General features: G+C 39.5%; 1 protein-coding gene across 2 annotated transcripts in view; it reads right to left on the minus strand.

The window, feature by feature from the left end:
- The window catches only part of EFCAB3 (EF-hand calcium binding domain 3), a 52807-nt gene extending 35548 nt beyond the window's left edge, over positions 1-17259 (minus strand). The window contains exons 1-2 of one of the 2 annotated variants that reach the window (XM_036269036.1): positions 16965-17259; positions 1860-1950 (exon numbers count right to left, since the gene is read on the minus strand). In XM_036269036.1, the coding sequence (XP_036124929.1) occupies positions 1860-1950; positions 16965-17133 (260 nt within the window). In that variant the 5' untranslated portion in view covers positions 17134-17259. Of the gene's footprint in view, positions 1-1859; positions 1951-3292; positions 3354-16964 lie in introns of those variants that run through there. The other variant, XM_036269037.1, reaches the window with a different exon arrangement.
- Positions 17260-24342: the final 7083 nt, after the last annotated feature.

Below are 24342 nucleotides of genomic sequence, written 5' to 3' on the forward strand. Positions count from 1 at the left end.
CACATCCCCAAGGCACCCAATCCAGTGCCAAGCAGCCGCCTGTCCTTAGCTGCCCACTATGACATTCACCGCATCCACCTCGCAGGTGCGCCAGAACTACCACCAGGACTTGGAGGCTGCCATCAACCGCCAGATCGACCTGGAGCTCTACGCAGGATTCCATGTCTCACTACTTTGACCATGATGACGTGGCTTTGAAGAACTTTGACAAATATTTTCTTCACCAATCTCATGAAGAGAGGGAACATGTTGAGAAACTGATGAAGCTGCAGAACCAATGAGGTGGCCATATCTTCCTTCAGGATATTAAGAAACCAGACTGTGACGATTGGGAGAATGAGCTGAATGCGATGGGGTGTGCATTACACTTGGAAAACTGTGAGTCACTACTGGATTTGCACAAACTAGCCACTGACAAAAATGACTCTTACTTGTGTGACTTCACTGAGACTTACTACCTGAATAAGCAGGTGGAATCCATTGAAGAACTGGGTGACCATGTAACCAACTTGCACAGATTGGGGGCCCCTAAAACTGGCATGGCAGATTATTTCTTTGACAAGCACACCGTGGGAGACAGTGATGAGAGCTAAGCCTTAGGCTAGCTTCCCACAGCCAGGGGGGTGACTCCTCTGGTCACCAAAGCAGTATATGCATGTTGGAGTTACTTTTCCCTTTTCTATAACTTGTACCAAATCATCCACTTATATCTTTTCATTTGTACCATTCCTTCAAATAAAGTAATTTGGTACCCCTCCCAAAAGAGATTTGGCTACTATAAGGTTGTCTTACCCACACCTCTCCAAAAAAGTAATATATTACTGTAGCAATGGCATAGTCAAGGATACTAGGAGAAATACTCTCAAAGTAGCAAAGAAAATGGATAATTGTGAGAGAGGAGAGAGACTTTTCTTACGATTTGATAAAGTATAGATCAGGCTTTTACTTTCAGTTATTAGTGACTATTGTTTATTGAAATTTGTTGTTATCAGACTAAGAAAAAGCTATTGTTAGTGTCACAGGCAAACCTCCCTTTCTAATTTTAGTACAAGCTTAGGTCATCCCTAATTTACTAGATTTCATTTTTATTCCGTTTTTCTTTTTCTTTTTGATGTTGTCCTCCCCAGCGGCCTACATTTCAGCCCATAGTGCTGCTCTTCTCACAGGCCTGCTGCACCCCCTGCCGCCATCTTAAACTAAATTACATTTTACTGGCCATATTTGAGCTACATTTTTTTAATCTTTATCCTTGACTTGCTTAGGGGTTTAGGTCTTTCTTACAATCCTCTAAATTTATTCTCCTTTAAACTGGCACTCAAAAGATCTTAATGTATAACTGACAACAACTTTTTTAAAAATGTTTTTATTGATTTTTTAGAGAGAGAGGAAGGGAGAAATAGAAACATTGATGTGAGAGAGAAACATTGATCAGCAGCTGCCTCCTGTACGTCCCTCAATGAGGATCAAGCCTGCAACCAGGGTATGTGCCCTGACCAGGAATCAAACCAGTTCGTGGGAGGACTCTCAATCCACTGAGCCACACCGGCTTGGCAACTGACAACTTCTTAAGCCCTCTAGGGTATTCTGTCCTCTCACACAAAATTAGCCTCTCATTTGGGAGAACAGGAAGGAGAACTCTTTGTCTCTCTAATAAAAAAGGATATGTATCTTTTTCTTTTCATAAAAAATCTTTATCTTCAACTTAGATGTTTGTTTTATAACAAAATTTATCACAGAATAGATATTTAAAGAGCATTCTAACTTGTTTAATCACCACCTTTATGGATATTTAATATATTTATCACCTTAATAATTCTTTATTTTAATATATTTATTATCTTAATATGTTCATTACTTACCTCTTGCCATGGGAGTTGGGTACTTTTGTTAGAGGATTCAGCTTAATTTTTGACTTAATGTCAGAAACTGCCATGTGGCCAGTAACTATGTCTAGAATCAGAAAGTATAATTAAGGATCACAGATTAATTTCTCTATAGTACAGCTTTCTTTTGCAACTTTCCCAGCTCAAGACCTAAAGTTTGAAGTCCAGGGCCTCAAGGAATGGTAACACATATAAAATCAAGTTAGAGGTTTGTGCAAAAGTGAAAGGACCCCTTTTCCTAGTCCAAGATCTCTAAACAAAATTTCTTGCCATGTTCCCCCTTCAAGTAATGTCATTCTGATCCTATGTTAAGATAAATGGCACCATGTAACACAGATAAAGTATCCTGGGAATATGTGGGAAAAGTTACTTAGAGAAAAAATTTAATTTTTAAATCAGTAGAACATTTTATGTCCTAATGGACAGAGAATAAAATGTAACAGTACTTCCAAAATGTTTATCTAATTGTTTATATATTGGATACCTGCTTAGTAGTAAGTAGATTTTCCCAGGGTTTCCTTCTGTGAGGTCCACCTGTGCCCTGTGATTTATTATGAACTCTCAGGTCTTTCTTTTTTTTTTTAAATCCTCACTCGAGGACATTTTTCCATATTTTGTTCAGATAGAGTGGGAGGGGGAGAGAGAGCGAGAGAAACATCGACGTGAAAGGGACACATCGAGTAGTTGCCACCCGCACAACCCAAACAGGGCCGGGGACAAACTGCAACCAAGGTACATGCCCTTAGCGGGAACCGAACCCGGGTCTCTCGGGATCGCAGGCCGACGCTCTAACCGCTGAGCCAAACCGGCCAGGGCTCAGGTCTTTCTTAAAAGTAGGAGTAGGGGTAGGATACAATGCTGTTTTGCTACCCTAGGCCCTCCTGAATGGACTCAACCACTATGGCCTCCCTAGTCCTTTTCTGCTTTTGTGTAGTTAGAGAATCGGGGCCTATGGAGCAGAAGCTGGGTTGGGAGGGCTTCCCCTTTTTATTGTTGGTTTTATCTCTCCAATGATCTTTACAAAATGTAGAGTGTATTAGGTGGTTCACTGAGAAGAAAACTGGGTTGCTGGCTTAGGAATATTAGACAAGTATATACTATTTAACCATGAAGAAAACGTCTCTGAATGTTTGTTTAGATTTCAATAAATTTTCCCAGGTCTTCACCTCAGAGCCTAGAAAGCAGTTGTTTCTAAACAACTCAATTACATGTGCTGAAAACCTGGAAACCTACCACAGAGTGGGGAAACTCCAGAGAGGATCAACAATTTAGGCACTTGAAAGGTGCTTTGAAGTCATCCTCAAGGCTCAAAATTATCATTACTTTAAAAAATCTACCTCCAGTATCTCATAGAGATGATACATTTAAAAAAAGGACTCAATGTAGATTCCCACAAAATTCGGATTGACCTACTTTTAGACTATGCTACTTACCACTTCTGGGCTTCAATCAGATCAAGAATCCCATAAAGGGTTTGTTCCATCATACAACTGTGACCTCATTAACTTCTCAGGTGCAGGCCCATGGTGAGAATGACCCGTAAGCTCCTTCTAGCTTTAGAGCAACTGTGTTTTCAATGTGGTTCATTTAGTACTCTTAAAGTATTTGTGGGTATGAATTACAGAATCAGAACATTTAACACTATTGGAATTTTAGGGAAGGTGAAAAAATTTCAAAATACTGTATTAATATATATATATTTTTATCCTCACCCAAGGACATTTTTTCAATATTTTGTCCAGATAGAGTGGGAGGGAGAGAGAGAGAAACATCGATGTGAAAGGGACACATTGAGTGGTTGCCACCCGCACGACCCAACCAGGGCCCGGGACAAACTGCAACCGAGGTACGTACCCTTACCGGAACCGAACCAGGTCTCTCTGAACCGCAGGCCGCCGCTCTAACCGCTGAGCCAAACCAGCCAGGGCTGTATTAATATATTTTCATGTTAAACATTAGTGAATTGAAAATTGTTCAAGTAAAAAAATTTACCCAACTACCTTGATTGACTGGTGATTAAAAACAATTTTATTAATTCTTTAAGCCTAGGAAGAGGGACAAAAAAAATCAAACTCTTACAGGTTTGTAGTTTATAGTATGTTGGAGAGAGTGATTTAAAAAAAGCAATTAAAATATTATCATTGTTTTAATCAGAAACTTTAATATTCAAGATCTAATATGTCTCATGGTATTGTAAATCCATGGAATTAGGAGTGTCTTCAGTTTTCATGATGGCTAAGCACAGATACCTCTAGCACCCAAGGCTTAGCTCGAGCCCCCACTATTGTTTCAGGCTTCACTTATTGGCTCAATTCTAGAGGTTTTTTATTCCTGATTTGGGGGTTTGAATATTATGAGCATAATTTGACTTTTCCCTAGTCTTTCCAAACTTAGCACACTGCCCCCTCCCTTCTGGCCACAGATACAGAAGGAAGAAAGGGAAGGTTTAACTTACAAACTAATTAAACATTTAATAAGGGCTTACTATGTTAGGGCCTACCAAGATTTAAAATGGGGATAATAGCCCTGTCCAGTTTGGCTCAGCAGTCAGAGCATAGGCCCACCAACCGAAGAGTCTTGGGTTCAACTCCTGGTCAAGGACATGTATCTCTGTTGTGGTTCCATCCCCGGCCCTGGTTGGGGTTGTCCAGGAGGAAACCAATCGATGTGTCTCTCTCACATCGATGTTTCTCTCTCTTTCTCTCTCTCTCCCTCCCTCCCTTCCACTCTCTCTAAAAATCAATGGAAAAAATATCCTCAGGTGAGGATTTATAAAAATAATTTAAAATGGGGATAATGGCAGTTCCTGTTGGATGGAGTTGAAAAACAGGATTTTATTATTAATTTTTTAAATTGTGGTAAGTATGCATAACATAAATGGTACTATATTAAACATTTTAAATATACAGTTCAGTATTATTATGTATAGTCACATTGTGCAACCAATCTCCAGAACTTTTTCTTTTTCAGAACTTTTCATCTTGCAAAAATGAAATTCTATACTCATTAAACAATAACTCCCCATTTACTCAACCATCATTCTACGTTCTGTTTCTATGAATTTTACTACTCTAGGAAACTCATATAAGTGGAATCATACAGTATTTGTGTTTTTGTGACTGGCTTATTTCACTTAGCAATAATATCCTCAAGGTACATCCATGTTATAGCATGTGTCAGAATTTCCTTCCTTTTAGAGGCTGAATAATATTCCATTATATGTACTACATTTTATTTTTTATTTTTAAAATCCTCACCTGAGGATTTAAAAAAAAAAATTTTTTTTTATCCTCACCCGAGGACATTTTTTGATATTTTGTTCAGATAGAGTGAGAGGGAGAGGGAGAGAGAGAGAAACATAGACGTGAAAGGGACATATCGAGTAGTTGCCACCCGCACAACCCAACCAGGGCTGGGGACAAACTGCAACTGAGGTATGTGCCCTTAGCGGGAATCCTGGTCTCTCGGGATCGCAGGCCGACGCTCTAACTGCTGAGCCAAACCGGCCAGGGTGGATTTTTTTTATTTATCTTCAGATTAGGGGGAGGGAAAGAGGGAAAAAGGGTGGGGGAGAGAGAGAGAGAGAGAGAGAGAGAGAGAGAGAGAGAGAGAGAGAAACATCGACATGAGAGGGATACATTGACTGGTTGACTGGTTGCCTACCACAGGATCCCAACCAGGGCCAGGGATGAACCGCAGCCAAGGTATGTGCCCTTGACCAGAATCAAACCCATGACTCTTTGGTCTGTGGGCCGACACTCTAACTGCTGAGCCAAACTGGCCAGGGCTGTACTACATTTTATTTATCCATTTATCTATCAGACTCTTGGGTTGCTTCTACCTTTTGGCTATTGTAAATAATGAATAATACTGCTATGATATTCTGGTGTGCAAAAATCTCTTTAAACCTGTTTTTAGTCTTTTGGATATATACCCAAGATTGGAATTGCTGGATCACATGGAAATTCTATTTTTAATTTTTTGAAGAAATATTGTTTTTCATAGTGGCCACCATTTTACATTCCCACCAACAGTGCACAAGAGTTCTAATTTCTCCACATCCTTGTAACACTTGTTGTTTTCTGTTTTTTCATAGTAGCCACCCTGATGGATATGTGATACCTCAGTGTGGTTTGGATCTGCATTTCCCTAATGATTAGTGATGTTATCTTTTCATATGTTTGTTGGCTATTTGTATATCTCCTATGGAAAAATGTCTGCCTTTTGCCCCCTTTTTAATAGTTTGTTGTTGTTGAGTTATAGGAGTTCTTTATATATTCTGAATATTAACCCCTAGTCAGATATGTTATTTGCAAATATTTTATTTCATTCTATAGGTTGCCTTTTTATTCTGTTGTCTATGTCCTTTGATGAACAGTTAAAAAAATTTTTTTTCATCCGCACACAAGGACATGCTTAGAGAGGGGGGAGAGGGAAGGGGAAGAGAAAGAAAAAGAGAGATCAGAGAGAAACATCAATCTGTTGCCTCTCATGTGCACTCCAACCAGCAATTGAATCCGCAAGCTAGGTACATGCCCTGACCAAGAAGCAAACCCACAACCTTTTGGTGTACAGGATGATGCTCCAACTGAGTCACCCGGCCAGGGCACAGTCCTGTAATTTTTAAAAAATAAAAATACAATTCACATATTATAAAATTCACCCTTTAAACAATATATAATGCAATGGTTTTTAGTATATTATTTTTGTTTTGTTTTGTTTTGTTTTGTTGGTACATGTCCCTAGCGGGAACCAAACCCAGACTCTCTGTTCCGCAGGTTGACGCTCCAACCACTGAGCCAAACCGGCCAGGGCATTATATATTCAAAGTTGCACACCCATGACCACTATCTAATTACAGAACAGTTGTTATCACCCAAAAAGAAACCCTGTACCCACTAGCAGCCATTCCCCATTCTCCATTCCCATATAGGTTATCTTTTGGCAACAACTGATCTATCTTCTGTCTCTATTCTGGGCATTTAATATAAATAGAATTATACAATATATGATCTTTTGTGTCTGGCTTCTTTCACTTAGTATAATGTTTCAAGGTTCATCTATGTTGTGGGATATATTAGTACTTTATTCCTTCATCTATGTTGTGGGATGTATTAGTACTTTATTCCTTCTAGTAGCTGAATAATATTCCATTATATGGATATACCAGGGTTTGTTCACCCATTCATCAGCTGATGGACATTTGGAATATCTTCACTTTTGACTATTGTGAATCATGTTATTAACATTCTTTTTGTGTGTGTGTGTGTGATACGTGCCCCTAGCGGGAACCAAACCTGGGACTCTCTGGTCCGCAGGCTGACGCTCAACCGCTGAGCCAAACTGGCCATGACTTATTAACATTCTTATACAAGTTCTTGTGTAGACATATGTTTTCATTTCTCTTGAGTATATCCCTAGGAGTGGAATTGCTATGTCATATGGTAACTATGTTTCACATTTCTGGGACTGCCAAATTGTTTTCCATGGCAGCTGCACCATTTTACATTCATACTAACAACATATGAAGACTCCAATTTCTCCACATTCTCATGAACACTTGTTTTTGTGTTTACTTTTTAAAAATTCTCACCAGAGCACTGGCCGGTTTTAGAGCATCAGCCTGCAGACCAAAGAGTGGTAGGTTTGATTCTAGTCAAGAGCACATACCTCGGTTGTAGTTCAGTCCCTGGCCCTGGTTGGGGTCGTGCAGGAGGCAACCAGTCAATGTTGGTTCTATCTGAAGATAAATGGAAAAATAGCCTCAGGTGAGGATTAAAAAAAAATCTCACCAGAGAGTATTTTTTCCATTGATTTTTTAGAGAGATTGGACGGGAGGGGGAGAGAGAGAGAGAGAAACATGGATGTGAGAGAGACACATTGATTGGTTGCCTCCTGCATGCTCATCAAACCTGCAACCCAGGCATGTGCCCTTGACTGGGAATTGAACCCTCAACTCTTTGGTATTGGGCCGACACTCTAAACACTGAGCAAAAGCAGCTAGGGCTTGTCTTTTTTTTTTATATAGTCTTTCTAGTGGGTATGAATAGATATCTTGTGGTTTTGATTTGTATTTCTCTGATGACTAATGATCTTGAATATATTTTTATGTTTATTAGTCATTTTTACTTTTTTTTTTTTTATCCTCACCTGAGGACACTTTTCCATTTTTTGTTCAGACAGAGTGGGAGGGAGAGAGAGGAAGAGACAGAGAGAAACATCAACGTGAAAGGGACACACTGAGTGGCCGCCTCCCACATGACCCAACAAGGGCCAGGGACAAACCACAACCAAGGTATGTGCCCTTAGCGGAAACCGAATCCGGGTCTCTCTGGACTGTAGGCTAATGCTCTAACCACTGAATGCTCTAACTGGCCAGGGCCATTTTTACATCTTTAAGAAGTGTCTACTTAGATCCTCTGATGTCTTTTTAGTTATACTCCATATTATATACTGACTCATTATATAAAGTCAGTCAACATTTAATTCAAGACTATTTTTTTAGGATGTAAAGAAGTGAAGTGACTTTGAAAACCTGTTGATTCGAGGAAGATGATCTACATATTTCATTTTCATTACAAACTGTTGACTACTTTATATACCTTTAAATGTACAGCTATTTCTAGTGAATTTCTCTGTGAAATGTGTGGGTACTATATATAAATATATATAATCATAATGTTAACTATTAAATCTCCTCTCCTCACTCCACTGCACCCCATGGCCAGAACAACAACCAACCAAGTACCTTAACAGTACTAATTCAACTCTTTTCCTCTCAAAATGTGGGGTAGTTTGGTTTTCTAAACATGAGATGAATTCTCAGGAGAAAGGTTTTAGATATAAAGGCTCAATTTCCTAGGTTTGGTTTAGTTTGGCCAGATAATGCTAATAATGTACTATTTTAATATCAAAAAAGGTCAGCAACAGGTTATGGAAACAGAAATTTTAGTGGTACCTTTAGGCTGTGAAATCTATACAGGGTAATAAGTCATGCAGAAAGCAGTATATTTAAAGTAGATTTATTTTCTTTATGGGAGGGGAGAAATGAATACTAATACAGAATACATAATTTGTATACTGAAGAAAAACCTATCACCTTTTATTCCACCTCTTCCATTCTTTTCTTCTTCTTCTCTATTGCTTGGCTCTTTTTCATGCATAGATATTAGTTTGCTAGAGGCATCCTGTACTATTCTTGGATACTATTCTGGTTGGGAATGTGACTTGAAAGACTTTGTTCTTGACAAGAGGGAGACTTTATTTTGGCATAGATTTTTTTTCTAAATGTATATTAGAGTTTCTCTATATCTCTAATAAGTGTGGTTTTAGAAATCTTCACACAGAACCCCACAACCTAAACACCATTATGGCCAGAGTGGAATTTTGATTGTTCACCATCAAATAACATAAATATTAACATGTTTTGAAGTTGTTCATATAGAAGTATCATCATATTCATATTATTGTGCTTAGGTAACTGAAATCTACCTTTATTCCTTAGAAAAATAGAAATTGGGGAAAAAGATACTTAAGCATAAAAAATATCGTTGTCTAAAAAAGGACTATGTCTAATCATCTGAAAGTTGAGTGTGAAGACTTAAATAGCACCCTGGCTGGTTTGGCTCAGTGGCTGGAGCGTCGGCCCGCCGACCAGAGAGTCCCGGGTTCGGTTCCCGCTAAGGGCATGTACCTTGGTTGTAGTTTGTCCTGGGTCCCTGTTGAGGTCGTGTGGGTGGCAGCCACTCGATGTGTCTCTCTCACATCCATGTTTCTCTCCCTCTCTCCCTCCCTTTCTCCCTCCCACTCTATCTAAAGATAAATGCAAAAAAAAAAAAAAAAAAGACTTAAATAGTATTTGAATGTATAAAAATGTCAATATAGTATTCAGAAATAAAATCTGTTCCCTCAATTATGTCCTAAACATTATTTTTCTCTTCATTATGCTATTTTTTCCATTCTTCTCCTCCCCCAAACTTTTTCTGTGTGTGGCTCTCATATAAGCCGTAAACCTCTGGTTCATAATTCTAATATCTCCCTCCCTTTCACCTACCATATCAAATCAGACATCCCTCATATCACCAGTGTGGTTCCCTAAATAAGACCCTTATCATCTGGACCTCAGCAACAGCCTCTAAGTTGTATCTCTGTTTTCAGTTTTTCTCTCCCCCGTGAGTGTTTCCCCACAGCTTTCAGAGTAGACTACTCATTGTCTACAGGCTAAAGGTGTTTTAAATACTCACCTATAACTGGTAGGTGGGTTTACAGGTCCTGGATTTTGTTTGCTTCAAGTCTAAACCCAGTGTTTTGTAGAGCATTTCTTAGGTCTCTGACACTAACCTTTTCTCCTTAATAAAAATAAAAAGTAGATAAGGATATCACAAAATGAAAAATGTAGGCCATCAACCCCTTTCTAGAAATGAAAGCTATTTATATCAAATCGTGTGGGAATCAGATCAGAACATGACTCCATAATTTAACTAGGAGACGTTTATACCAGAGAGAAAAAAAGTGAAGAGTTTGGCAACTCTGATAAATTAGGCAAAGACAACAACTCAAGATTTGAAACTTGATACAGTAACAATAAATTACCTTGTAGATGTAATTATACATAAAGAAAAACTCTAATTAATGAGACAGAATAACAGAAAAATAAAAGATTGCCTTTTTCATCTTGGTACACTCACAGACTAACATAAAGCTTGGTACATACAGTCATGGCTCAATAAATGTTATTGAATAAATTGGAAGATGGGAAAAAATACAAACAGTTCAAACCAGAAATTCTGCATATTCATACCAGGTTTAGTCACTAGCTGGCATCAGCTTCCCAAAGTAGGAACACACTTTAAATATTCCCTAAAATAAATTTCATATACATGGTTCTAGTTCTCCATAATAAGGATAAAAAGTAAAATTAAGCCTGAACAGTGTGACTCAGTTGGTTGAGCATCTTCCCATGCACCAGAAGGTCAGAGGTTTGATGCTGGGATTACAGGCTCGATCCTCAGCAGGGGGCATGCAGGAGGCAGTCCGCAGATGGTTCTTTCTCTTCAATGTTTCTCTTTCTCTTTCTCTTCCTCTCCTTTCCTCTCTCTGTAATATCAATATCGATATCAATAAAATGCATCTAAAAATGTAAATCAAGTGGCAGCCACTTTTCATAAATTCCCAATTACCATCCATTTATTTGGAGAAGTTACACCAGATAAACGATTTCATACTTCTCTATATAGAGAAGATTAAGTATGACAGTGGTAGGTGACATCATTTGATTTTAGTGACACCAGAAGGTAGATAACCAGTTTCTTTCTCAGGCCTCTTCTATCTACTGGCTAAGTAACTGCTACTCCATTATTTCTTTAACCAGGACTTTAATTCTTATCAAAATACAAAGAACTCAGAAATAGAAATGAGGCATAGAGTAACAGCAGTGCATCAGTAGAGGAATAGGAATGAACATCTTTGTGCCTCAATAGACTCAGTCCTTTTTCAAATGGGTTATCTAAAGTATGCATTAATGGCCCTCGCCAGTTTGGCTCACTGGTTAGAGAGTTGGCCTGCACACTGAAGGGTTTTGGGTTTGATTCCTGGTCAAGGGTTTGTACCTGGGTTGCAGGTTAGATCCCCGGTCCTGCAGGGAGCATGTGGGAGGCAACCAATCAATGTGTCTCTCACATCGATGTTTCTCTCTCTCTTTCTCTTCCTCTCTCTCCCTCCCACTCAAAAAATAGAAAAATGTCCTCGGGTGAGGATAAAAAAATAAAGATTTAAAAAGTCCAGAAAGTGTCTTTAAAGAATATAAACATAGCTTAAGTAACTTCAGTAGGTTCCATATACAGTACTTCTGTGATATTAGTACAGAAGAGGGAAATATATATAGGAAACCATTACTTATCTTCGAGGAAGACCATTAAGCCTTGGGAACCTGAGATATGTAGTAGTATTTTCTATTGATATTCCCACATCCATAAGAGATAATACCTGAAGTACTATGGATATCAAATATTTAAATTATGGGCAAAAATTTCACATAAATTTCTTAAATAAATTATAAAGTAAGCATTTCCAAGGAACATCAGGCTTTCTACTTTCTAGGGAACTTGAGTAATTCCAATGAATCAATGAATAAGCTTGTCAGCCAAAGTCAGTCTTCCCAAACAGGGAACATCTGTAAAGAAACTACCATCAAAACCACACCATTGTATTTGTTGGCCTATGTACCAGAAGTAGTGGTTGGTTACCAAGAATAATAACAACTGAAATGCCTACAACTATCTAATATATATGTGATGGCTCAAAAACTCAAGGACCTAGATTTTTTTTTCTTTCTTTTTTTTATCCTCACCCCAGGACATTTTTGCCAAGGACATTTTTGCATTTATCTTCAGATAGAGCGGGAGGGAGAGAGGGAGAAAGAGAGAGAAACATCAATGTGAGAGAGAGACATTGACTGGTTGCCACCCACACGGCCCAACTGGGGCCAGGGACAAACTACAACCGAGGTACGTGCCCTTAGTTGACCCGTCCCGCAGGTCGAGCAACGAGGACTCTAGAAGGGGTGTGAGGATGAGGAGGGACAAGAGACACGAGAAATGGAGACGACAGGATTCTGATCAAGTCTCGTTTATTCAGGGGGTGTTCACATAATATATAGAGGAAAAACAGGTGAAACAGTCAATGAGTATCCCACCTGAAGCAAATTCCAGTAAATACCCCAGGTGGAACAAATGATAAGCAAAGAACGGAGTAAACAATTACCTAGAGGAATGCAGACACTGTATGCAGAGAGACCCCGCCCTGGGGCCGGAGACAGCAGAGCAGACTTTAACAAGATGGATACCATGCAAATGGTCTCCCACACTTAGTGGGAACCAAACCCGAACTTTCAGGTCTGCGGGGTGACACTCCAACCGCTGAGCCGAACCGGCCAGGGCTAGATTTTTCTTTTCTTGATTTTTTTTTTAGAGAGAGAGGAAGAAAAAGATAGAAACATCGATGAGAGAGAACATCGATTGGCTGCCTCCTGCATGCCCCCCCTGGGGATTTGGCCCACAACCTGGGCATGTGCCCTGACCAGAAATCAAACCAGCAACCTCGGTGCATGGGTTGACGCTCAACCACTGAGCCATACCAGCCGGGCAAGGACCTAAGATTTTGACTTACATATATGATACTCACCCAGAGCATTAATTGTAGTTTTTACCTTAGATGAAACCTGATTTAGGAGGCTGGAATGCCTTCTCACAACTGCCTTCTGAAGTTTTGAGATACTAAAATGATCACTTATATCCAGAGACTTTTTGAGGCTTGTAATACTCTTCAAGTTTTGTGGTTCAGACTTTGAGTCATGAATTTCAACCTTCTCTGAACTTCTCTTAAAGTTGATGCCATCCTTTGCATATGATCCCCGGAATCCTACATCATTTCTGTCAATCCCATCCAGGATTTTCTTTTTTGCAAGATATTTTTTGATCTTTTAAATTCCAGGTCATCATTCTCCTCCATAATTTTATGATATTAGAGGTTTTTTTCTACTTAACTTTTAGGATAATGACAGCTCAGACTGTCTAGAAGATAAAATGCTTTTCTTCCTGTATGGTGGACAACCTCCTGATAAATTTGATAACTTTCTGTTTGAAGTAGCTTTATCCAAGTCTGATCATCCCATAATTGCTAAGCAAGAGAAACATATTCAATTATTTAATTCATCTATACAATTTCTAATGTTTTTAAAAATAATAACTAAGTCCTCATGAAAGCTTTTCAAGAAATTATCAGTTGTTTAAATACATTAAACAAAGTTAATTAGTTGAAAAACCTAACAGCTGAAGATCAAAAGATTAAACTATTAACTAAGTTAAATATAATCTGATGGTTTAATATATTTAAATACTTCTATCCAAAGCTATTCAAAGTTACACTGATCTAAATCTCAGAACATTGGATGCAAAGAAAATATATAAGCTTGCAAAGTCAAGAATCAGTTACATACATGGGGTCAGAAATCAGAAAAAATTTTTTTCAACAGTAACACTGAAAACTAGAAAATCCAAAATTCTGAGGGAAAATTATTTCTAATCTAGAATTCTATACCCAAATCATTCATCAAACATAAAGACAGAATCTGATACAGAAGGAAAGAAGTGAAGTCTCCAGAATGTTAATGGAGATCCCAGGATGACAGCTGCACCCAAGATGTAGAGGGCAACAAATCCATATTGAAGAATATTAGAATACCACTCTAAGGAAGATTTCTTCAAGAAGACAAAACTGATAGACTACCTGGTGCATCCAAACTTATGGAGAGGATATTTAGACAGATGGTAGCGTTTGGGGTTGCATCAGTAATAAATATACCTTTTTAAAACAAAGTAAACAGGAAGGGATAAACTGAAGAACTTATATGTATATGTGCACAACCAATCGACATGGACACTAGGCTGAGAAAGGCAGGAGGGGGGTGGGAGTGGGAAGGAGGGGGTCAATGGGTAAAACAGGGGGACATCTGTAATACATTCAACAATAAAAATTTTTTAATAAAATAAATTTAAAAAAAAACTAAGCAGATAAGTAATTATTATCTAAAGACAAAATTTGCACAGAAAAAGAAAGTAACAAGAAGATACTATATGGCTCAGCTGTGGATAGTGTTTATATTAAATATTAATATAAATACTAAATTAAAAATTAGTCAGATTATCGCTGGCCAGTTTGGCTCAGCGGTTGAGCGTCGGCCTGTGGATCAGAGTCCCGGGTTCGGTTCCTGCTAGGGGCACGTACCACAAAAAAAAAAAAAAAAAAAAAAGACTTAAAAAAAAATTAGTCAAATTACCATATAACTATATTGGAAGGATGAATAGGTATGTGAAGAGTAAGTGGATATGGTGGGGACAGGGAAGATGAAAGAGAACTAAATCCTTATTTTTCATAGCAGGAGTTTACTGTGTGTACCCAAAAATTAAAAAATCAAGAAGTAGCAATATAAACAAATTATTTACAGTCATGCAGATAAATACCAAGTAATCAGCTAAAACATTTAAAATGTTTGCCTCTGGTCCTGGCCGGTTTGGCTCAGCTACTGGAGCATCGGACTGCGGTCCAGAGAGATCCGGGTTCGGTTCCTGCTAAGTGCGTGTACGTCGGTTGCAATTTGTCCCGGGCCCTGGTTGGTCGTGCGGGTGGCAGTCACTCGATGTGTCCCTTTCACATCGATGTTTCTCTCTCTCTCTTCCTCTCTCTCCCTCCCACTCTGTCTGAACAAAAAAAAAAAAAAGGAAAAATGTCCTCCAGTGAGGATTAAAAAATAATAATAATAAATAAAATAAAATGTTGGCCGCTGGAGAAGCTGAGGGGAGGATCAGGCAAGAGACTGCTTTCTTTTGTAGCAAGCTTTATATAGAACTACATACTGCGATTCTTAAAATGATGTACTTAGATAATCTTAACCAAATGATAATTGAACAAATTAAAGACTAAGAATTGACATGATGTGCAATAGGGAGATAAAAACAACCTACTTAATGAAGAAAAACTAAACTAAATAATGAATGATAGCAAAGAACATACTAAAATTTTTTAAATGACCAATGTCAGGATGTCAGAATGACCCACAAATTGCAAATTAAGTATTATCTTTTTTAAGTGTTACTATTTTGTTTTAAAGTTGACTTTACCATGTTCATTCCAGCGTTACTTAAAATAGCCAAGATTTGAAAACTGTCCAAGTGCCTGTCTGTGGATGAGTGGATAAAAACGCTGTGGTACACACAGTGGAATACTACTGGGTGTAAAAAAGAAGCACATCTTACCTTTTGTGACAGCATAGGTGGACATGGAGAGTATCATGCTAAGTGATATAAGCCAGTCAGAGAAAGATAAGTACCATATGATTTCACTTACATGTGGAATCGAATGAACAAAATAGAAACAGACTCACAGATACAAAGAAGACTGACAGCTGTCAGAGGGGAGCGGGAGTTGAGGACCTGGTGAAAAAGGTGAAGGGATTAAGCTAAAAAAAAAAAAAAAAGGAAAAGAAAAGAAAGAAATCATAGAAACAGACAACAGTGTGGTGATTACCAGAGAGAAAGGGTAAGGAGGTAGAACAGGGTAAAGCAGGGCTAAATGGTGACGGAGAGAGATTTGGGGTGGCGAACACACAGTACAATAGACAGATGATGTATTATAGAACTGTATACCTGAAACCTATATAATTTTATTAACCAATGTCACCCCAACAAATTCAATAAAAATAAAAAAGTTGACTTTACATGGCAAAATATTAAGGGAAAGATAAAAGTAGCAAAATCACGATCAGTCCATCATCCCCCCAGTCAGCGTCTCTGTCTAACAAAGACAGGAACATCCACTTCAGCCGAGAACCTGAGCGCGGACTCCGCAGGCCCCGCCCTCCCTCACGAGCCCCGAGCCCCGGAGTCCCCAAAGACACTGCCCGCCAGGTGACAGACAAGGCCTGGGGGGTCTCAGGGACGCAAGGCGCGGGGCGCTGCCCAAGCACGTGACCTCCACCCTTCTAGAACGACCACCCTCGCTGCAGGACCGCTGTCTCTGCCCCGTGTCCCTCACTTGGCCCCTTGACTCTCCAGCCCCGTCTCTAAGTCACCTCCTGGTCCTTTCTGGAAGCTTCACCCATCTCTGTAACTGTTCGCGGTGCACTCTCCTCCCTCAGCCTCTTCCTTCCCACCGTCTCAGCACGTCTCACCTCCACCACACCCGTCCCCCGGGAGCCCCACCGTCGGCCCCCTCGGGTTCCCCGGCTCGCTCCCTCCCTCCCTCCCTCCACCGCCCGAATGCCCGCTCCTCCGCGGCCTGCTGGTCCTCGCCTCCTGCCCCTCAGCCCGTCGTGCAGTTCGACGCCCACTCTGCCGCCTTCCCGCGGTTCCGCGCAGCGACGCCCCGCCCCCAGGTCACCTGACCGCGCCCGAGGCCCCGCCCATTGAGCCGCCAGGGCTCCGGGCGCCAGGACCGCGGCGAGCGGCGGAGCTCGCGCCTCCGCGCGGACCGGATGCATTGCGTCCGCGCCGGTGTGCATCATCTCATAAGGTCCAGTGTCCTCACCTGGCCCGGCCTCCGCGACCTGAACTGCAGTGGCGTGGCTTCTCTCGGCGTGCTTTCCTTCCCGCGTCCGCGCCTCCATTGCGCCCTCCAACCTGCACGCCCCCATTCTTCCTACAGCGCTGGTCATTCTCATGCTCTGTTTCGCCCTAGTCTGACCCCATTTCAACATTACTTTTTGTCCATCTTTTGAATACCTCCCGCCCTCCCCTTCTTCTAAAACATTCCTTCCTTCTTGGTTCTTCTGCTCAATAATGAACAGCCGCTCGGAGCCATTTGTCCCACTGCTTTGCTGAAATTTGTTCCAGGCTTCAGAGGACTGGCGCTTACTTTTGGAAGACAGGCTTTGCCCTTTTTGAAAATCAACTTCTCTTTTCCTGCATCCTGCAAATGAAGTGATACTACAGTAAAAAAAGACAAAGCGGGTTTTCCATGCTTTCCAAAGTTACGATGTCGCTAAAAGGTTGTGTAAATCTAATTCTGTGAAATTAATCATTTGTAAGATTTACTAGAGTTGTAAATGCTCTGTCAAGCAAAGCGTTTTGAAAATATTTTCCTCCAAAAGCCCACGATTTAAAGTATTTTTCTTGACAAACATAGGTCATTTGTTCACATTAATTGATCCAACCTGAGCTCTCCATTGTTTACATTATGGTGAACATTTAGAGCAGATCTATCCAAGTTCAAATCCTAACTATTTATTTACTGAATTGCAGTGGGGCAAATTACCTATGCTCTCTCAGGCTCAGTTTTCTCACTCTTTCAGGGTTGTGATAATTAAAATTGTATATGTGCTCAATAAATGTCACAATAGTTAATCTCTTCAGTGATACTATTTTGTATCTTAAACCCTGCTATGTAGGCACTCTTTAGTACTTTAAAAATGTATGTGGGTATCTCCCTAAGTAGTCTATAAGTAATCTAAGTGCTGAGACCATGTCTTTTATTTTTGTAAATGCCCCTCCATCCCCTACTTCCCCACCCACCACCCTGTTTACAGTAATTACCTCTATTAATGGACTCAGACCATTTGCCACTATTCATTAAGCATCATTTTCTCTATATATATACATATACATATACGGTATATATATACATATATATACAGTATATAAATATATATACACACACACACATATGTGTGCATATATATATTTGTTTGTTTTTTTATCCTCACCCAAAGACACTTTTTCAATTTTTTGTTCAGATAGAGTGGGAGGGAGAGAGAGAGAGAGAGAAACATCCACGTGAAAGGGACACATCGAGTGGTTGCCACCTGCACGACCCAACTAGGGCCGGGGCAAACTGCAACCGAGGTACATGCCCTTAGCGGGAACCGAACCCGGGTCTCTCTAGACCGGAGGCCGATGCTCTAAGCGCTGAACCAAACTGGCCAGGGCTATATATGTTTTTATTGATTTTTTTTTTAGAGAGAAAAGAAGGGAAAGGAAGAGAAATATCCATGTAAGAGAAACATCGAACTGCTGCCTCCTGCAGCTCCCCTACTGGGAATTGAGCCCAAAATTCGGGAATGAGCCCTGATGGGGAATCAGACTGGTGATCCTTTGGTGCATGGGACAACACTCAACCAATTGAGCCACACCTGCCAGAACAAGCATCATTTTCTAATGTGTAAGAATTATAATGGGTTCAGTCTGTATGCTGATCAACAGACTGTGCATTTTTAACAAATCTTGAACACATTTTTTTAGTACTGAATGTATTGATGATTTCAGTTAGTCAGTTTTACAGACTCCTAATAACACCAGCGGTATATTAGTTAGGATTAGATTCTTTTACCATTAACAGAAAATCCTTAAGTAATAGTAACTTAAGCAATAGAATGTTATTCCTCTCTCACATTCAAGAGATTCAGAGATACACTCCAGGACTAATATGTTCCATAGCTATTTTATTGCTCCATTGGCTTTCATTTTAACAATAGTTTAAGGGAGGTACCTCAGAGTAGCTTTCAGTCAGACAAAAGACTCTCTAAACAAAGTTTTTAAGGTTAGGCTTCTTGGATCCTCTCAAACAATAAGGCTTGTAAAAAGCTTAAAGCCTTTGTCCTTCAGCAAAAGCCCAAGGTAGAGAAAGATTTATCTCAAAGATATTTATGAATATTGCTTTTATCTCTTGGGCTGAAATCCAATAAGATTTACAGGAGATTCACAATATTTTAAAGAGCCTTATATTGTCAGAAACATTGCCAGCTTGGTCTGAAAGAGACAGAGTACAAAAAAGAAAGAGGCCTTTGAACCCTTAAGTTCTATAAGCAGGAGGCAGGCTAAGAAAACTATTTAGGTGCAAACACATGCTACCATTCATGAAAAAAATAAAAAGGATGACTTAAGAGTATGAAACCAAGCGCTTAAACAGTAGAACCAAAAACTGAAACCAAGTGCTTAAACGGTAGAACCAAAAACCATGGGGGATTATTATCATGCCTTGAATGTATAATTGCAAACCTGTATCCAAGTCAATTTCAGAATTACTATAGAGCAGGGACTTCTGTGCACCTCCTGTTTTCTGCCTGTTGGAATAAGAATGTCTGTAGGAATTATCCTGCCTGTCCCACCACCATTTTACATTGGTTATTTTAGGAAGGAAACATATGGCATTTTTTTTTAGTTTGCCAGACTTCAGATTGAGAGGTACCCAAGTAGCTATATAAAAGAACTACATCCAAGAAGCCTCATCTGCCCTTGAACCTATGTACATATGTATGTATGTATGTATTTTTGTTAATCCTCCCCTGAGGCTATTTTTCCATTGATTTTCAGAGAGAGTGGAAAGGAAGGAGGGAGGGGAAGAGAGAGAGACAGAGAGGAAGAGAGAGATATATTGATTGGTTGCCTCTTGTACATACCCTGATCAGGGCTGGAATTAAACCTGCAAGCCAGGTATATGCCCTTGACCAGGAATTGAACCTGAGACCCTTCAGTCCATAGGCTGATGCTCTAACTGCTGAGCCAAACTGGCCAGGAACCCTGGACCTATTTAGAGGGTAAGACTCCAAATTTTGTGCTGTTGCTATAACAGGATAAGATTTGGGGCCTTGAAAGAGGTGGGTGTATTTTGATATTATAAATAATTTGTGGCCAGTAAGTGGACTGTGTTAGTTTTAAAATATGTTCACAAATACTTGATGCTTACTTATATCAGTTCCCTACTGCTACTGTAATAAATTACCACAAACTTAGTGGCTTAAGCAACAATTTATTATTTTATATTTCTGGAGGTCAGAAGTCCAAAATAGGTCTTACAGGGCACAAATCAGAGGCTGCATTCCTTCCGGAGGCTCTAGGTAAAAATCCATTCCTTATCTTTTCCACCTTTCAGTAACTGTGTGTATTCCTTGACTTATGGCCATCGCTCTGACCGGCTTCCATCAGTATATTTGCTATTCTCACTCTGGTCTTCTTGTCTTCCTCTTATAAGGATCCTTATGATTATATTGAGCCTACCCAGATGATTCAAGATAATTTCCCTATATCAAAATCCTAATTAAATCAGCAAAGTCCTTTAGTCCATGTAGGGTAACATATTCACTGGTTTTGAGGAAATGGATATCTTTTGGGGGGAGGGGAGGAGTGGAAAGGCAATGATCTACCACAATGCCCCTCCCTTCAAGAAATGGCATCTAGTCCCCTCTCCTTAAATGTGGGCTGGATTTGGTGAGCTACTTTTATTAAAGAGAGTATGGCAGAAATGATGATGATGACATAAAACTAAGCCGTAAAAAACATTGCAGTTCCCTCCCCGGATGGTTTGCTAGAGAAGTCAACTGACATGCCATGTGGACATTCAAGGAGTCCTATAACAATGTCCAAGTGGTAAGGAACTAAGCTTGTTGCCAACAGCCAGAATGGAACTGATGCTTCCTTCCAACAGCCATGAGACTAAACCATCTTAGAAGAGGATCCTCCAGCCCCCTCTGAGCCTTCTACTAACTACAGTTCTGACCAACAGCTTGAATACAAACCCATGAGAGACTCTGAGCCAGAACCACCCAGCAAAGCCATTCCTGAATTCCTAGCCACAGAAACTGCAAGATAGTTTTTATTGTTTTAAGCTGCTAAATTGTGGGGTAACTTGTTATGCAGCAATAAACAACTAATATCTCCTAGGTCACATCTTGATTTATGATGTCTGCTTGAATTCTAGCTATTATCTCTACATTCTAGCCTGCAGGAAGTTGCACTTACTGGAAGTTGTATGCACCTCTTTTATTTATATCTCACTGTCTATGATATGGCCACAGCACATCTAGCTGCAAGAGAGGCTAGGAAACATAGTGTTTATTCTGGGCAGTCATGTGCCCAACTAAAAATTAGGAGTTTTAATATGTGAAAGGGAAAACATATATGGGGGGAAAATTAGCGATCTCTGTCACAATGGGTGATTATAAGGGTCAGGAAAAGCAAAATCCAGCATCCATCCATCAACATTTTTCCTTTCTTAAAGTATTTCCATTGACCACCAAATTATATTTACACACCCATCACCCTGACCTCTCCAAAGAATCATGTCACTTGTGTATGAGTCATGGGGAAACCTGACTAATATACTAGGTAAAACACAATGAATTGTGAAACATTTTACAAAGTTCTTTTCAGGGATACTGATCAAGAATAATCTATAATTGAGGTTTTGCCTTTTAAGCATTCTTAAATACCCTCAATGTTGCTTTCTAGATACTTACATTCTGTGTGCATTCTTTGGTGTATTACCAGAAAATGCACAACTGATGAAAATGTTTCCTCTATGCAGGAAGTTGGAGAGACATCATTATGACAGCAGCTTCAGGAAAACGATCATGTTTCCTGACCTATAATTTTTCTTTCATGTAGAAAACAGTCTTGGTTAGCCTCATTAAGTGGATTTGAACATTTTTATTTATCAATATGAATAACCTTGGTCACAAGCATTTAAAACTGCCTCCTTGTGTGCTTTAGTCAAACTAAACAAAAATTAGGAATATATATTTCCAGAAATATATTATATTACAAAACCAAATAGAAATTATTTTTCAACAGGTACTAAGTGGCATATTTGATATTTCTTCCTGATATCAGTATGAGAAACGAGTTCATTGAAGTTCCAAGACAACCTTCTTGTAATTGGTCCCAGTGGTTATTAGATGGCTATTACTCTAGAGTTCAGACTATAGAGGCCAAGAGTTGAGGGATTACAAATGTGATTTGACATGCAGCTTTTCATTTTGTTTTCACATAAGGTTCTGCATTTTCATCCAGACATTCAGTCATCAGTTACCATGATGTAAATGGATCTTACAAAATTTCACCATAAAAGGACTTAGTCTGTGTTCACATAATCTTTTTATGATGTCATGCACTGTATTGTGTAAAAAAAAAAAAAAAAAAAAAAAATTAGGAATATAAAACTCACCGGCAACAATTATGTTATGAGTGTTCTGTAAAGTACTTCAATCCCACTCTGCTGGTGCTCAATAAATTTTAAATTGTAAAAAGTGAATTTACATATTCTAAAATCCTACTCTGGCATCCTATAGAATAATGTTAATGATTAAGATTTCAATCCCATGTCCCATGAATACATGTTGTAAGAGTATTTTCTTGTTTCATAAAAGGTTTTCTTAGATACCTGCCAAGTATCTTGTTAGATGTTGTCCCACCCCCGCACTCCCACCCCATGATTCTGATCTATTACTTCTTTTAGTTTCTCATGAGAATTTGTGGCTGCGAGTGAATCCTAGAGCCTCTGATCACTTAACTTGGAAAATGGATCGAAAGTAGATTTTCATTTTGTGAGTAGGTGCTTGGTTTTCTTAATCTGTCAGCCAAGGTATGTTCTTAATCTTTTAGTAACTGAGTTTACTTACTGGAAACTTCTTTATAGGCCAGAACAACAGGTATGCGAATCCTTAAATCAGTGATTCTTAAACTTGGGCATGCAACAGAATCACCAAGAGGGCTTATGAAGACACAAAATGCTGGGCCCACTCCCAGATTTTCTGATTCAGTAGTTCTGGGGTGAGGCCTCTAAATTTTCATTCTTAACAAGTTGGTGATATGATGCTGATGGTCCTGGGACCACACTTTGAGAGCCACTGCCTTAAATAAAAGTTGGGCATTTAAATAGTCCCTGTAAATGATGTGTCATTAAGCCTTTATTTTACCAATTTATGCTTCCTGTAAACAGAACCTAGACTAAATTGACAGACTGTTCTGTTGAGGCTATACAAGTTCCTAAAAATCCCCACTTAGGGGGGAAAAAAAACCCAAAACTCTAATTCCTAGAACAGTAATAACTTACTCATTTTGAAAATGTTATTGAAGTCCAAAGAAAGCAGCTGTATGTTCTGAAGCTAACTTTAGTTTCAGTAGTAGACATCATTCTGTTGCATTTGGAAACATGCTTGTTCTAAAATAATCATTGTTTTCACCCAAAGGAAACAGAAATAACAACACAGGAAGCATTGGGCAGCCTTAGGCCACTTCTTTTTGAAAAACACATTTAATTCACTGTTGCACAACTGGAACAGAGGAGGTGGTTAGGAAGTCAGGAAAGCACTTAAGTCATTTCAACCAAGAATACTTAATGAAGAGAAGTGTCTTGAAACCATGGATGGTCTAGAAAGACCTGAATGATAAAGAACTGACTTCTTATGTGACAACTTGTCAGGAATGTTCCAAGTTTCCCATCACGGTCCACAAACCCTGAGACTAAACATAATATCTCCAAAAGAGTGGAGCACAAATGACCTTCTTTTGCTGTGTTGTCTGATGCCAAAATACTTTTTTAGATGTTCACCCTGCATGATGCCAAAACTCACTGCTATACGCTCTCTCCTGAGTACACTACAGGTTCTCCCCACATGCAGACAAACGGTGCTGGTCTTCGAGGCCTATGAGCCTCATTCCAGAAGCTCACACAAGATCCCTACTGATGTTTTAATACATTGGATACACATTCTTTCTCCTTTGGTGTAGTTTCTTTATATGAGCCATCTTATCTAAAGAAAATGTCAACTATTGCTCTAATGGACTCTTGCCTCCTTAGTGGAATGTTACAGTTAGGTTCTAAACTTCTTGGATTCCTTACCATCCCTCCTCCTCCCCTATTTATCCCTCCACTACATTATCATCCCCTACAGTAAATCCATGGGTGAGACAGGGCTGTCATTTGCCCCATTCCTAATTCCAAGGCTTCTTCTCAAGGTTAACACCTGGATACATGCCCTGGCCAGTTTGGCTCAGAGATTAGAGCATCGGCCCGTGAACCAAAGAGTCACGGGTTCGATTCTGGCCAAGGGCACATACCTCAGTTGCAGTTTGTCCCTGGCCCTGGTCAGGGTCGTGTGGAGGCAACCAGTCAATGTGTCTCTCTCTCATCA

Source organism: Molossus molossus, unplaced genomic scaffold, assembly GCF_014108415.1.
Source record: "Molossus molossus isolate mMolMol1 unplaced genomic scaffold, mMolMol1.p scaffold_m16_p_19, whole genome shotgun sequence".
NCBI lineage: Eukaryota > Metazoa > Chordata > Mammalia > Chiroptera > Molossidae > Molossus > Molossus molossus.